Source organism: Corylus avellana, chromosome 5 (genome assembly GCF_965113065.1).
Source record: "Corylus avellana chromosome 5, dhCorAvel1.hap1.2, whole genome shotgun sequence".
Taxonomy (NCBI): domain Eukaryota; kingdom Viridiplantae; phylum Streptophyta; class Magnoliopsida; order Fagales; family Betulaceae; genus Corylus; species Corylus avellana.
In genome coordinates this window covers 3,161,409-3,176,601 of record NC_142494.1, presented here as the reverse complement: position 1 = coordinate 3,176,601, position 15,193 = coordinate 3,161,409, and the positions used below count along the sequence as shown (strand labels likewise).

At 37.0% G+C, this 15,193-nt stretch overlaps 3 protein-coding genes across 3 annotated transcripts; 1 reads left to right on the top strand and 2 right to left on the bottom strand.

Annotated features, from left to right (window-relative positions):
* Nucleotides 1-2,895: 2,895 nt before the first annotated feature.
* LOC132182902 (tryptophan synthase beta chain 1-like) lies at nt 2,896-5,653 on the bottom strand. Its single transcript, XM_059596269.2, has 5 exons — nt 5,342-5,653; nt 4,753-5,109; nt 3,694-4,136; nt 3,492-3,586; nt 2,896-3,200 (listed from the first exon to the last, which is right to left on the bottom strand). Exons 1-5 carry the CDS (start codon nt 5,651-5,653, stop codon nt 3,025-3,027), a joined length of 1,383 nt encoding a protein of 460 aa, XP_059452252.2. The 3' UTR covers nt 2,896-3,024.
* Nucleotides 5,654-6,307: 654 nt separating this feature from the next.
* LOC132180958 (uncharacterized) lies at nt 6,308-9,527 on the bottom strand. The gene is made up of 2 exons (XM_059593973.2): nt 9,049-9,527; nt 6,308-7,434 (listed from the first exon to the last, which is right to left on the bottom strand). Exons 1-2 carry the CDS (start codon nt 9,370-9,372, stop codon nt 7,252-7,254), a joined length of 507 nt encoding a protein of 168 aa, XP_059449956.1. The 5' UTR covers nt 9,373-9,527; the 3' UTR covers nt 6,308-7,251.
* A 1,818-nt stretch (nt 9,528-11,345) lies between these two features.
* On the top strand, nt 11,346-14,686 carry LOC132180959 (hexokinase-1 protein). The gene is made up of 3 exons (XM_059593974.2): nt 11,346-11,541; nt 13,964-14,043; nt 14,396-14,686. Exons 1-3 carry the CDS (start codon nt 11,428-11,430, stop codon nt 14,463-14,465), a joined length of 264 nt encoding a protein of 87 aa, XP_059449957.2. The 5' UTR covers nt 11,346-11,427; the 3' UTR covers nt 14,466-14,686.
* Nucleotides 14,687-15,193: the final 507 nt, after the last annotated feature.

Genomic DNA, 15,193 nt, shown 5'->3' with positions numbered 1-15,193 from the left:
GGGAACGACAGAGGGGACACTGGTTACTCCGATCAAACCACTTAACAATACAGCGACGATGGTAGACATGTGAGCATGGCAGCTTGGCAGCTTCAAACGCAACCGGAAGCTCCTGTAAGCAAATCGCACAATCCAAAGCTTCTTCAAGCTTCACCGCCTGTACTGCGGATTCTGACCACCGGGGTGACGTCATAACCGGCCCGTCGGTGGTGCTAATCAAATCCTCTGTCCAAAAATAGTACCAACAAAAACCCTCGTCTGGGTCGAAGACATCCCGGAAAACGTAGCCGTAGACGTGCACGTGGTGCATGTCACTAGGCAACGAACAAACATACTCCCACAAATCCTTGATGAATTCGTCAAGAATATGGCGCCGAAAGAACGACGGGAGGGCCATGCGGGAACGCAGTAGTGGTATTATGGATTTTGCGGATTCCTCCGACGACAATAGGCTGCGCTGCACCGGCACATGGACGGGGATGATGTCTCCCTCTTCTGGGTACTCTGGTTCGAACCCAAAGGTCACACACATCTCACCCTCAGATAACGGCATCGTCACGTTGCTACTTTCCATCGGAGAAGAAGAAGAAGAAGAAGAAGCTAATTATGAATTAATGAGAGTAAATATATATACTAATTGGATTTTAGAATCCTAATCGTATTTGGATTTGTTTATCTAAAGATTATATATATCCAAGAAGAAAGAAGACCAAAAAGATAAAAATGTCCATCTATATTTCTCAATAAGACAAAAATACCTTTATAAATTCAAATAAAATAAAAATTAGTTTTTTTTTTTAGAAAAAAAAAATTGATTACAAAAAGGATGTTTTATTTTAAAAAATATATATTTCTTTTTTAAAATTATGTTTTAAAAACAATATTTTAATTTTTTTAAAACAGAAATTTCTATTTAAAAAAAATTATGAAAAAATCAACATACCCCCTTCAAACTACCACTCAATTGACAATGTTTTCCCAAAACTTTCAATTGTGACAATGTGCCCTCAAACTACTAAAAATTGTCAATGTTTCCCCCAATGACGAAACTACCCTTAGTAAAATAAAAACAAAAAATACTAAAACTTCTAAAAAAATCTAAAACTAAAAAATAAAATTAAAAAAAATATATAAAATGTGGCAAATTTTTTTTAAAAAAAATCATTTTTATAAGAAAATAATTTCGATTTTTTTTTTTTGTTTTATAACTTTTTTAAATAAAAATTTTCGTTTTCTAAAGCAAAACTTAACAAATTCTTTTTTTAAAATAAAAATTTCAGTTTAAAAAAATTCGTTTAAAAGAAAATTTAAAATTTTCATTTCAAAAATCGTTATTTTAAAATTAAAATTTTTCGTTTTATTTATTTTTTAATTTATAGTGGTATTTTTGTCTTATTAAGAAATATATATGGGCATTTTTATCTTTTGTTAACCTTGGGGGGATATTAACAATGTTTTGGTTGTTTGGGAGGGGACATTGTCACAATTGAAAGTTTTGGAGATATTGTGAATTGGGTGGTAGTTGCGGGGGTGGACTTTATATAAAAATAAAAAATAAAAAATAAATCAACTTTTATAAAAAAATAAATGAAAAATTTTTAATTTCTTTTCTTATAAAAAGAAATTTTTTTAAAAAACAAAAAAATTGGCCAGATTTTTTATATATATATTTTTTAGTTTTAGGTTTTTTCTAGATGTTTTAGTTTTTTTATTTTTTTTACTAGGGGTAGTTTCGTCATTGGAGGGAACATTGACACTGTTTTGGTAGCTTTGTGGGGGGACTTTGTCACAATTGAAAGTTTAAGGGAGATATGAAGATTTTATTTAGACTTGCACGGGCAGACGGACATTGTCAATTAGGTGATAGTTTGAGGGAATATGTGAACTTTACCCTTTTTTAACAAACTGTTTCGCAAGATTTGGTACTTTTGTTGCAAATGTTTTGTTGGAATAGTAATAAAAAATTATTAATGTGGTATAAAATATCACTGATTAATGGTTGAAATCAGTGATATTCAATGCTGCCCCCATTCCTCTATCAATGCGGATAGAAAGGTTGTTCTTCAAACGGATTTACAAGAGAAACTACTTAGAGAGAAAGAGATGTGAAAGCAAAAGTCAAGAGAGTTATGGCTCACTTGTATGAATCTCAACACCAAATTTTTCCATGCTTCTACTGCGTATCGTCGTAGCTACAATTTCATTTCAAGTTTAAAATCTTCAGATGGTTTTTTTATTTGTTGTAGAGATAATATTGGTGCTTTTCTAGTGGACCATTTCATCAAAAAAATTTCCACTTCTCATCCTCCTTTGAATGATAGTTTGCCGGATTTAGTGAAGGATGTTATTTCTATTGAGGAGAATGCTCTTATTTGTACTATTTCTGATGGGAATGACATAATTCGTGTCAAATTCGCCAATCATGCAAAAATCCGTGATGGGAATGACATAATTCATGTCAAATTCGCCAATCATGCAAAAATTCAAGATGGGAATGACATAATTCATGTCAAATTTGTCGATCATATAAAAAATTATCAACTCCTGATGGGTATAACATTATTCGTGTCAAATTTGCCGATTATGTAAAAATTTATCAACCCTATCAAATGTAGCACTCTGGCTCTTTACAAATCATGGCCCTCCAACTCACGATCATATATGCAAAATTATAGACATATTTAGCTATTCAATCTCAAACTTTCGGTTCTCAAATTTAGTACATGTGGAGATTAACAACTTTCAGAGAGAGTATGGAAAACTTCAAAACCTATTACTTAAGAATCAAGGGAAGATCGACTAGATAGAGCTTAAATGTGGTTTATATTTGCTCAGATTTCCTAAAAACCATGAGGTGAAATGAAAAGGTGACAGTTTTTTTCAATTCAAGACTAGTAAAGAAAGGTTCAAGAAGGCTTCTTCATTAGCACACTGCTTTTTCCTGGTGATATGAAGGGAGACATCAAAATAAACCAAACTTCATTAACCCATCTCTCCAGAAATCGCAGAACAAAAGAGGTAATTTTAAACTTGCAAATGTTGAATGGCTGTGTGAACATCCTTGTCACCCCTGCCACTGCAGCTAACGACAACCTTTGTTTTGTCTGGTAAAGAAGGGCAAAGCTTCTCTAGGTAAGCCAGTGCATGTGATGTCTCTAGAGCTGGAATTATGCCCTCCAATCTAGACACTCTCTTGAAGGCTGCATCAGAAATGATACAAATGTCACTGAATATTGCAAACAAACAGGAAAACTCATTGCCTGCCAACTTCACTGAACCAGTAGGATTACATGCCAAATTACATTCATAACAGGCCTAAAGAGCATATTACCAGGGAGATCCTTTGATTTGGTGAATGAATCATTTATAATTTCTATGATCCAAGTTTGAAAAGCCTCAAATTGAGCATATTCATTCTTCAATGAACAGATTTAACTATGCCAGCAGGTATGCAAGCACACTATGAGTAGCAACAATGTCAAAGACCTTACCTTCTAGAGCCTCCTCATCGGTGGCGCTATGGTATTCAGCACGCCCTCTCTCTTTTAGAAAACTATGCTCTGGTCCAACGCCAGGATAATCCAAGCTATATTTGATCATGATGAAGAAAATCAATTTGAGTAAACAAGATAGTAAAGAGGCAATTACAGTGCATGAACAATAAGAAAGGAGGATTTTGGGCTTGTTTCTTACCCTGCACTAATCGAATGAGGCTCAATTATTTGTCCTTCATCATCCTGCAACAAATAGCTCATGGCCCCATGCAATACTCCAACTTCCCCTAACGTCAAGGTCGCGGCGTGCTTGCCGCTGTTTAATCCATGACCTGCAGCCTCGACGCCGACCAACCTGACATCTGAATCTCCGACAAACTCATGGAAGAGTCCCATGGCATTAGAACCTCCACCAACACAGGCAACGAGCACATCTGGCTTCCCACCCCATTTCTCCAACGCCTGTCTTCTTGTTTCTTTCCCAATTATTGCATGGAATTCTCTGACCATCATGGGATATGGATGTGGCCCTGCAACAGAACCCAAGATATAGTGTGTTGACTCTACATTAGATACCCAATCTCTTATAGCCTCTGATGTAGCATCCTTAAGAGTTGCTGTCCCGGAGTGGACTCCTCTAACCTGCATCAGAACAAGAGTTGAAAATTCTTATTCAAAACATCAGCCATATGTGTTTCCACCTAAATCAGCATGTCTTAGGTTAGTTAACAAGTTACGAATTTTACAAAAACCCTAAACCGAGGGAACCTAATGTAAATGAGATTATGAGAGATACAACTGAAAAAAAAAAATAAGAAGGCACTAGTGTCATCCGTTGATCATGCTCTCACTAAGCTTGCTTAGTGGGTGAAGTTTGTTGGGGTTGACCCAAAAAAGAACCAATCAAAAGCCCTCAATTTCTGAGATGATGAATGAATACTTATGATTCCAATATATGCCCTCAATGGTATTCTAAATTGAGATTGCTAAAGCAAGTTATAGAGTTCAGTACAGGGTTTGTGAACCAATTGACCTTTCTTCATAAAGGGAACCTACAAAATGCATTCATGTAGTCTTGCTAGTCAAATTGCTAAAATTCTTCTCTATGTTATCTATCCCCTCACCTCAACTAGTAGTAACAAAATCTGACTAGTTTTGTGAGAAAATAAATGAAATATGAACACTTGTGTTCAATTTTTCCCAGTATTTATGAAGGAAAACTAAACAAAATCTTCTGAGGACAAGAAAAGAATCAAACCTCAGCACCCAGAAGCCGCATTCTAAACACATTAAGGGCTTGCCTTTCCATGTCTTGGGCACCCATGTAGACAACACACTGCAAACCAAATCGAGCACATACAGTAGCAGTTGCAACTCCATGCTGACCAGCTCCTGTCTCAGCAATTATGCGCTTTTTCCCCAAACGCTTGGCGAGCAATGCTTGACCAATAGCATTGTTAATTTTGTGAGATCCAGTGTGGTTAAGATCTTCCCTCTTCAGATATAAATGAGGGCCCTCTCCATTTGGACTTCTATAATGCTCTGTAAGCCGCTCAGCAAAATAAAGAGGGCTTTCACGTCCAACATAGTCTTTCAAAATTCCATCCAGTTCTTTCTACAATGACCAAAAAATTTACATAAATGAAAATTATGAAAAATATATAAACAACAAGAACAATGATAATGGAATTGACAGCTTTAAACCCACACACATATTACATGCAATATTCATGTAATCAAGCCGCTCAGCAAAATTGATTCCCACCACACACATACGTAACAGAACGTTTTCCATATATTCAGAAACACCCAAACAAAATTCATTGCTAAAATTTAATTATACGAACCTGGAAATCTTCATCGTCTGCGAGGGAATGGAAAGCTTTCTCAAGCTCGGTAAGAGCGGGTAAGAGGGTTTCAGGGACGTACTTTCCGCCAAATTGTCCGAACCGACCGACGGAGTCCGGCCTCTGCAAAGTTGTAAAATCGTTTTCTCCGCTATTGATGTTACATACGGTAGAACTGCAAGAGATGAATGAGCGCTTGGATTCGGGGCGACCCAGATGGAGATTCTTGGGTTTTGATGGGACTTTGAGGGTGGTGAAGGAAGGGAGACAGGTTTTGGGAAGAGACGTAGCATGGTATGTGGAAATGGCCATGTTGAGAAAAACAGAGAGAGAGAGGGAGACAAACAACGTGATTAGCAAAAGACAGAAAATTTGGTGCTTTGTTGGGTATCCGTTTTTTGGTTTTTAATAGGACTTAGGACCTGATAATTGTGTTTATTAGAGGTTGGTGAGAGGCACCCATTGAGAAAAATTAGGAAAGAAATCTGATTTATTTTGTACAAGAGTGTTGATTTTGGATGATGGTTGGTACATTAAAACACTACCATAAATAGACAAATAAATAGTATGGATCCAAGCTTTTCTCTTTTCGCAAATAATGGCTTTTTGTCCCAAATGGAATGCTTATTCATTTCACTCATTTTATCGTTTAGATTTCGTTTTATTGCGTATAACAATATACATTATGTCAAATCGAGTAATGCTAAAAAGAGGAATCCTCCTTGTATCTTCTCAAATGTGATATAACTTTTAAAAACACTATTAAATTTGAGATAATTATTATTAAATTTTAATCTATTACAGTATTTAAAAACTACTTCACATCTAGCATTACTCATGCCGCATCATTATATGAACCACTTTTTAAGCATTGTATGAACCACTTGTTACCGAGGTTGATGTCTTAGGAGTCTTTTAGTACGACCATTATTAAAGCATGCTGAAATACCACTCAACCCAAATGCATAAACGTTTAAACTCAACTATGCTTTATTATTAATCACTCACACTCATGACATATTTCCAATGTAAGACTCAAAACATGTCTACACTTACACGTGTATACTCAACCTTTCTAAACTGTAGTCTGTAGTACGCGATAGGTTCTGCCGAGCCAAGTTCAATCATCTACACGGTTTTACCAAGCTCAATTCAAATGGTCGATACTTGGCTCAATTACATCCCTAGTTGTACCTGATGAATCTTTGGAAGTATAATGCCAAAAAGATATCTTGGAACAGAGCTGCTATACATGCATGCCAAGAGAACAATGGTAAGACCTGTAAAACTTCACACAACCGTTTGCCCGATCTTCTAATATAATGGGGAAGTCTAGCTTTTCCATGCACCTTCAAGAATTAAGGTCCTGTGTTCCCCCAGTGGCCAATTAAATATCTTAATCTCTCACACAAATCCACTGATACCAACAATCTATAGAAAGCCACATGCTTTGAGACTCTGCCAGTCATGCTAGCCATCTGCTTTAACAATCACATGATCCTTTTGTTCTTTTCTTCATATAAAGTAAAGCCTGCCTTTCTGTAATTAAGGGATCTTTCATCTTCAATGAAATTAACAGAGTGGTGAAGGGATACATTGCACAGAGAATCCAAATACCATTTCTAATAAGGTAGACACGAAATTTACACAAACAATTTGGGAGAATAACAGCAATAAGCTCCAGGGTCAAGCTTAAGAGAAACCATCTCTAAGTCCAACCATACAAATTCCTTTTACTCATAAATCGAAAATGGATGACAATCAAACCAGTTAAAAATAACACCATATCTTGGTTAGGGGTTCCACCACTACATCAAAACCTTCAAAACACATCAAGACTAAATCAGGAAGTCACCAAAATGATTTCAAACCCACTCAAAGTTACAAAATTTGAGCAGCTTAGTTGTATCTCAAACCCTCTTTTTCCTGCCCAACAGAGGTCTCTTGCCAATGGCTGAAGAAGTGGTCTTGCCAGAGTGTGGCAGCAGCCCACGCAGAATGGCTAAAACACCTAGACCCAAGAAAGGGAAGTACATCATCAACAGCTTATCAGATGCCTTTCCAGACCCCATTAGTTCTGATAATATTGTAACCTGAAATTTAGACAAATGCACAGAAGAAAGAGATCAATAATCTAAAGTGGATTTCTACCAATGTGACAAAGTCTACTTTGGTGTGGAAGCCAGCAGACCTACACATTTACCAAACAAACAATTCCCATTACAATTTATAGAAAGGTTAGGCAAGAAAGTTTAGGAGTTTATGCGACATATCCTACTCTGCTACTGACCACAATACTTGCAGCTTCACTAATCTAGTTTTCATCCTGAATGAACCCTTAAAATGATAAATTATAAGTACACAAAAAGTTAATTAAACTTAACCCCTTCAACTATCACTCATTTATACATTTTTCTTAGCACGAACTACCATCTGCCTTAAACTATCATTTATGAAAAAAAAAAAAAAAAAAAAAAACTTCCTTTAGGCCAGCTCTTTAAATCAGATAGAATCTTGATCATGTGTCATGCACGTGCGTTTTTTAGACCAAACAGGAGGGGTTTTTTCGGCAGATGTAAAGTTGATGGGTTAAGAACTTGGGAATAACTTCAATTCGGTCAAGGCAAAAAGGGAGGGTTTTCTGCCCACCACTCACAAGCTGACACCTCAGCTTAGCACATAAACTCAAAATGAGAACAAAACACCATATTATTCCTCCCACATTGACCTGCCGCCTACCTCCGCCTGAAGCCGCCGCCCCGAAAACGCCGCTTCCGCTTCCGCCCCTTAGGGGTGGCCCGTAGCCACCCCAGCCACCACGGCGCAGCCACCCCGTGGCCTGGGAGTGGCCGCGCAGGCCACCCCAGCCAGATCTGGGGTGGCCTGCGAGCCACCCCGTGGCCATGGGGTGGTTGCGCCGGCCACCCCGTGGCCTGGGAATGGCCGCGCGGGCCCACCCCAGCCAGATCTGGGGTGGCCTGCGAGCCACCCCGTGGCCTGGGAGTGGCCGCGCGGGCCACCCCGTGGCCTGGATGTGGCCGCGCCGGCCACCCCGTGGCCTGGGTGTGGCCGCGCCGGCCACCCCGTGGCCTGGGTGTGGCCGCGCCGGCCACCCCGTGGCCTGGGAGTGGCCACGCCGGCCACCCAGATGGGGCTAGTGGTTCCTCATTTTTGTCCTCATTTTTTTTTGTTTTGGTGTTTTGTTCTCATTTTAAGTTTTTGCATTTTTCTTAAAATGTTGATGTGTCATGTTGTGATTGGTGGGCAGAAAACCCATGTTTTCTGTCACAACCGTATGGCAGCAGCTCTCTAAGAACTTAAGTGTAACTAACCAAGACAAATTATCATCATATGATGGATGGATGGGATCCAACTATGCAGCCGCCGTTGCTCAATGCATCAGATCTGTGTTTTTTCAAGCTAGTTCACCATTTTGGAAGGATTTAGTCGACAGCTTATATCAGATAAAACTAGCAAGATTACGAGTTTCGCAGATTGTTTTAGACAGGCTGATTTATTGGAAAATTTGCAACAAACCCATTTCACCAATACCAAAAAGAATTATCATCAGCTGAATCTGGGACCTAAAACCAATCATAATGGTAAAAAAATTGATTTTACTATGGAATGGATGGAACCCAACAAAGCATAAGAGAGAGAGAGAGGAGGGGGTGGGGGGTGGGTGGGGGTGGGGGGTGGGGAATTACCATGGAGGTGAAGCAAGAGGCCCCATAGAGCAGGCACGTGGTATCAAACCAAGGCTTCCCACCGAGAATCCCATACAAATTGAGCAACGCGAGTGGCCACTGAAAGAGAAGCTCGAGCCACACAATCCCCACGAAGAAATGGGGCTTCTCCGCCACAAGATAGTCGCCGTACTCGTGGGAGTACCAGTTCTTGAGGTCGACGATCACTTGCGGGAACAAGCTGAGAGGAAGACACGTCTGCGCGTCTATCAGCGGCGCTGCGAGTGCGATCACCAGAAAGAAGAGAAAGAGCACGGCGTCTGTGAGCTTCAGTAAAGCTCCCATTTTGATGATTTTGTTCTGGAGATTGCTTGTGTTTGTGCTTGTCTGTGAGAGAGAGAGAGAGAGAGCAAAATGGGGATCTGGAACGTTGAAAATTCAACGGGGACTGATATTTATATGGGCGCCGAGTAGGCTACAAGAAGAAGAAGAATAGGAAGGAAAAGTGGAATTCCCCGGCCAATTTGGGTTGTTTATTATTATTATTATTATTATTATTATTATATTAAAGAGCTATTTAAAATTTTAAGAGCGGCAAATTTAGAACAGTGATAATCATAACATCGGCATGAGTGAATAGTCACTTACGATAGTATATTTTATAATATTATTGTTCAAAATTTTTTTTAATAATATAATAATATTATAATACACCAACGGGAATAAATAGTCACTTATACCGATGTTATGATTATCACTATCCATCCGTCCATTTGTCACCAAATATAAAATTTTTGTCAAAGTGGTCATAGGCAGAAAACTCATTTTAATAAAGGTGCTTTTGAAAATCCAAAAAAAAAAAAAAACTTTTTGATAAAGTGATAAACCATATGAATCAAATTCATATTTAACCCTTAAATTTTATATCATGACAATTTGGCTCCATTACCTGATCAAAGGGTTGTATTTATGGAATCAACTTCTTGAATCGAATTTGCCATGTCTAGTATCTTTTAAAAATATGAACATATCATTATTGTAATATAAAAATTATAGATACTGTTTTTTATAGTTGATGGCACATCGGTAGTCTAGTTAATGAGACTTATTAAGACAACAAACTAGGCAAAAATGACTTGTCGGAAGTGCAAGCAGAAAACACTTACGCTTAACTCAATAAAGTATTCTAAAGAAAACCCAATGATAAGAGAGTATAGGAAAGAGATAAGCATAAAATTATAGATATTGTTTTTATAGTTGATGGCACATCGGTAGTCTACTTAATGAGACTTATTAAGACAACAAAGTAGGCAAAGATGACTTGTCGAAAGTGTGAGTATAAAACACTAGAACGCTTAACTCAATGAAGTATTCTAAAGAAAACCTAATGATAAGAGAGTATAGGAAAAAGATAAGCATACCTCAACGTAGGGACCATTACCTTCATTTATAGGACTTCAACCAATATGGACATGGTAATTTGACTGGCAATGGCCAAAGGTAAATGGACCGATAGAAAGGCGGCATTTACTCATGAATTGTTTTTTTTTTCCAAGAGATGCTTCAATTGAGTTTAAATATGCAAAATCATAAATGATTGGATATCTTTCTTTTTATGTCCTCTCACTACATGTCTATCAAATAGGTGATCATCGATTAATAACTCCCTCGATGAAGGAATGATTCGTCGATCATAATCCAAGAAGTAACGGGCTTTATTAGGCTAAACTAAGCCTTGCTAGCTTAAGTAAGTCTTGCAGGATTCGAGAGAGCCTCTAGTAAATGGTATATCTAGATACATCACTTTTATTTCTAGAATAAATCTAAAAGTTTAACTCTCATAAAACTTCTATACAGTTGGGCTAATGTGGAGTACCCATAAACCATTGGATTTATAACTATTTTTTTAATAAATATTGAATAAGAGTTAAGCTTGTAGTATTGCTTTAATTTCTAAGATAATATCTAAGAATCAAGATTAAACTAATTTCTCTGTGAACCCAACGATTTAATGTTGCTGAACAGTAAATAAGTTATATAATATTTATAATGTATAGAGTATCTTATCATTTAATTATTGCTTTTAAATTAAATTAGTCCTATTTTATAATTTTAGTATTTATCATAGTTATTGACTCCATAATTATTATATTTATTAATTTTATATTTGTTACAAATTAAGAATTTGTAAGAAATAATAAAATATAAAATACTCAGATTAAAAAATAAAAATGATGACTAGAAGTGAAGGAAATCTATCTGGTAAAATACCTTGAAAAGGGCAAGAAAACACGTGTAAAAGCCAAAAGCGGTGTCGTCTTGGAGAAAGGCTCGAAAGACAAAAACTGTTGCCAATTGCCTCTCTGTGACTCTTTTGGAGGATCAGAGAGAGGAAGAGAAATGGGCGAGACAAGGCCGGTGCCGAGGAGAGAGAGCCCATGGGGGACGCCAGAGGAGGCGCACCGTCAGCCAAAGGCCCATAGATGCAATGACAGAGCCGAGGATGTCATCCAAGTAATCCTCATACTCTTAAACCAAAACCCTCTCTTTGCGTACACTTTTGTCAATTTTTTCACCTATTCACTTACTGATTTGCTAAAAAGCTACACCTTCTAAGTGCTTGTATTTATAATATCTGGTTCTGGTGATAGTAATCTTTAAAGTTCAGTCTTTTACTTGGGTTTCTTGGGTTTGTCTTGGTTAATTTGATTGTACATTTATAGGGATCTGGTGTGTGAATGGGGGTGTTGGGTACTCTTGGGAAGTTGAGGGTTTGTGGGTTTTAATTGGGGCTTATGTTTGTGCTTTTTTTAGTGGGAATTTGTGTGTATGATAGAGGGGATGGCCCTTTTGGTTATTTGTTTTAGTTGAAAACTCTTTGCTTACCTATCAAATTAATGAAATTGAACTCACTTTTGGATTCTAGCCTGCCAAATTAGTATAATGAAGTGCCATCCTCTTTTTTTTTTTTTTTTTTTTTTTTTTGGTTTAGGAGCTAAAATAAGCTCTCGTTACCCCCCGACCAAATAAAGAAAAAGAAAGACATAAACAGGATAAAACACTGGCTTGTGGGTTTGGATTTAGAGGAGAACTATTTGTCCTTCTTTAGTCTCTTTGGTTTGCTTTTTTCATTGGGCCTCGAGTAATGATATAAAGAAGACTAGAGTCCTACCAAATATAATGTTGCTTTTAAAATCACCATTGAATTTGAGATGGTCATTATTGAATTTCGATCTGTTGGTAATTTTAAAAGCCACATCATATTTGGGAAGATTCTAGGAGAACTCTAGTCCTCCTTATATCACTATTCATAGGGGCTCTGTCCAAAAATTCCCATTGGTTTCTGTACATGCTTCTAAGGATGTAACACTAGCGTCCACAACAATAGTTGTCCTAGTTGCCATTTCAATATCTTTGGTGACAGAGGAGAACTCAATTGAGGATGGTCGTGTGGATGATTGTGAGCTATCAATTACTTGGGTAGTTGTTGGATTTAGAAGAGAGGTTATATATATTTGCACCAATGAGAACATATTATGGACTCGGAAGTGCAATGAGGAGGAGTGAAATAATAGGTAATAATACTGGAGCTAAAGAACCAAGGCGGTCATTCAATTTTGACTGTTATAGAAATTGAAGAAGATTTTTGACAGGGAAGAAGATGAAGATACATGTATATTTTCACCAATGAGAACATATTGTGAACTTGGAAGTGTAATGAGGAGTGAAATAATAGGTGATAATACTGGAGTTAAAGAACAAAGGAGGTCATTCAATTTTGACTGTTATAGAAATTGTTGAAGAATTTTGACAGGGAAGAAGATGAAGAATGATGATAACATATGCAACAGCAATGACAACAATAAGAAAATGAAAACCGTCCTTCATTGAAGAAAATTTTATATTTGGGCGAACAACAACAGAGGCACTAGTAGCTTTATGAGACAGAAACAAATAAGTCAAGAACTAATGTTGGAGATAGATTAAGAAAACCAAATTAAAGATTGTTCCAATCCACCATTTCAAGAGCTAAAAACAGGCCTTTCCACTGAATATCTTACCTGCCATACATGGTAACAGAAGCTATTAGCTTTTCGTCTTCCTTTGATGTCCTTGTACCTTTCTTCAATCCACTTCTATCACATCAAGGTTTCATGTTTGTGCTTGATTTAAGTTGGAATTTTTTGGTGTGGGAGTGAGAATGGATGGGAATGCCTTTTTTTTTTTTAGTTGAGAACCCTTTCATTACCTATCAACATTTTGAAATTGAACTTGCTTCGGTATTCTTACCTGCCAAACTATATTGTGAAGTGCCGCTCTTTTTAATTTAGAAGCAAAAATGAACACTCTTTACTCAAGCAACCAAAAGAAGAAGAAGAAAAACTTAAATAGAAAATAACATTAACAGCAAATATAGCATGGAACATGTAATAAGTGGCCATTACATTTTAACATGGAGAATCCATTGCGCTGGTAGAGGGCAAGGGATTTTAGAGGATGAATTGCGAGAGGGTGGTGAAACATAAGCTCTTTGGTCAGAGGATTTATCTTGAATTTGTGGTTTTACAGGTCATATGCGTTTCACTCAGTAGCATAATTGATTTCTTCAGAAAATGATCATCTTTGAGTTGATTTAGGTGAAATTTTCAATTGTAATGGAGATTTGGTAGGACATGCATATTGTATTTTTTTTTTAAGTGCATAGTTGATTTTTCTGGGTTGATGTTTGTATGGAGGAAAATAATCAATCTTATTTATTGTTTTTAGTTAATTAGAATCTCTCCTTGTCCCCCTGCAATGTGCAGCTAATGGAAAAGTCATGTAAAAAGGGTTGTTGACTGTTTCTTTCTTCCAGTTTCCTTTCATGCGTGGTTTAAGAAATGGGAGATTTGCCTTTACTCGTCTTGGGTTCAATTAACATTGGTTTGTTTTGTAGGCATGTTTTGAGGGAAACCCATTTAAGACAGTTCCAGGACCCTTCAAGCTCTTCTGGCAATGCATGCGTTCTAAACCTGGGTATGGTTGATGTTTAGTATGCAGTTCCAATCTATTCTTTTAAATGTATACTCAACTATGTATGAATAGATCCATGGAATCTATTCACATTTAAATACGAACCATTAAATGCTAAACATATCTCATAAATGCCCTCAATTTAGTTGATGAAAGATGGCTAAAAAAGAAAGATGGCTCTTTAGAGCTGCTCTTGTGGCCACGATTTTCTATTTTCAGCACTCCACAAGTTGAGGCCTGTTATGGTGGCACATTGATCTGAAGGTTATTGTTATGTTTGTGGAAGTGCATTCAGCAAAATCTTTAGATTTATGTTAATGCCACCATTATGTGAACAGTGTTTGTGGTGGTGCAGGGAGGAGCCGACAGAGCCATATACCTATTTGCAGTTGGATCCCCCGAAGACAGAGGTGAAACTTGAGTGAAGCTACTTATGCAGAAAGCCTTCAAGACAATTTTAGTTTTAGGTGCAGTTTTATAATTTCCAAACTTCCAGTTTTCTTGTCTATCAAATATAAGGCTTACATGAAGTTGGAGTGACACTAAGATTTTGGCTTTCTATTTGATAATAAAGATGTTACGTGCACCCCAAAATTTACCAAAGTGATCATAATTTATACCATCTGTCAGGCATAACTGTTTGTCCTTTTTTATCTTATGTATTGCTACTTGGTTGCTTATACTGCATCACAAAATGTCCCTTGCCAAACAATGAAAGATTTGCCATTGATCAATTTTCAAATGTTCCTGTAACTCAAATGTGGGAATTTCAGGCTTTAAGAAACCTTTTGCTAATCTAAAATATCACAGGCCACAATTTAGAATAAAAAAGATTACTGCTGCTTGAATGTTTTATGCTTAAAGGGTTTTTTTTTTTTTTGAACATACTAAGAAAGATGTGATCTGTCTTGATTGAAATATGGTTTCTCCTTGAGTGCTGTTTAATTGATGACAAGAGTTTCATGGGTAATTACATATTAAAGGCATAAATTTGATAAGAAAAAAAAATCAAACAAGTATTTTCCGACATTTGTGTTGGTAGAGGGAGGTGGTTGATTGTTAGAAATGGACTATCTCTGTAAACAGCGATGCAAAATCTCTGCTATTTCTTTTTTTTTTTTTTTTTCTCTCTTTCTGCTTTGAAGTCTTTCTA

Coding starts and splice junctions, on each gene's coding strand:
- LOC132182902 (XM_059596269.2), bottom strand. CDS start 5,653: ATGGCCATTTCCACATACCATGCTACGTCTCTTCCCAAAACCTGTCTC. Junction 5,110..5,341: donor CAGACGATGAAGATTTCCAG/GTTCGTATAATT, acceptor TGGTCATTGTAG/AAAGAACTGGATGGAATTTT. Junction 3,587..3,693: donor CCTCATTCGATTAGTGCAGG/GTAAGAAACAAG, acceptor GATCAAATATAG/CTTGGATTATCCTGGCGTTG.
- LOC132180958 (XM_059593973.2), bottom strand. CDS start 9,372: ATGGGAGCTTTACTGAAGCTCACAGACGCCGTGCTCTTTCTCTTCTTT. Junction 7,435..9,048: donor CCTCTTGCTTCACCTCCATG/GTAATTCCCCAC, acceptor TCTAAATTTCAG/GTTACAATATTATCAGAACT.
- LOC132180959 (XM_059593974.2), top strand. CDS start 11,428: ATGGGCGAGACAAGGCCGGTGCCGAGGAGAGAGAGCCCATGGGGGACG. Junction 11,542..13,963: donor GAGCCGAGGATGTCATCCAA/GTAATCCTCATA, acceptor TTTGTTTTGTAG/GCATGTTTTGAGGGAAACCC. Junction 14,044..14,395: donor TGCATGCGTTCTAAACCTGG/GTATGGTTGATG, acceptor GTGGTGGTGCAG/GGAGGAGCCGACAGAGCCAT.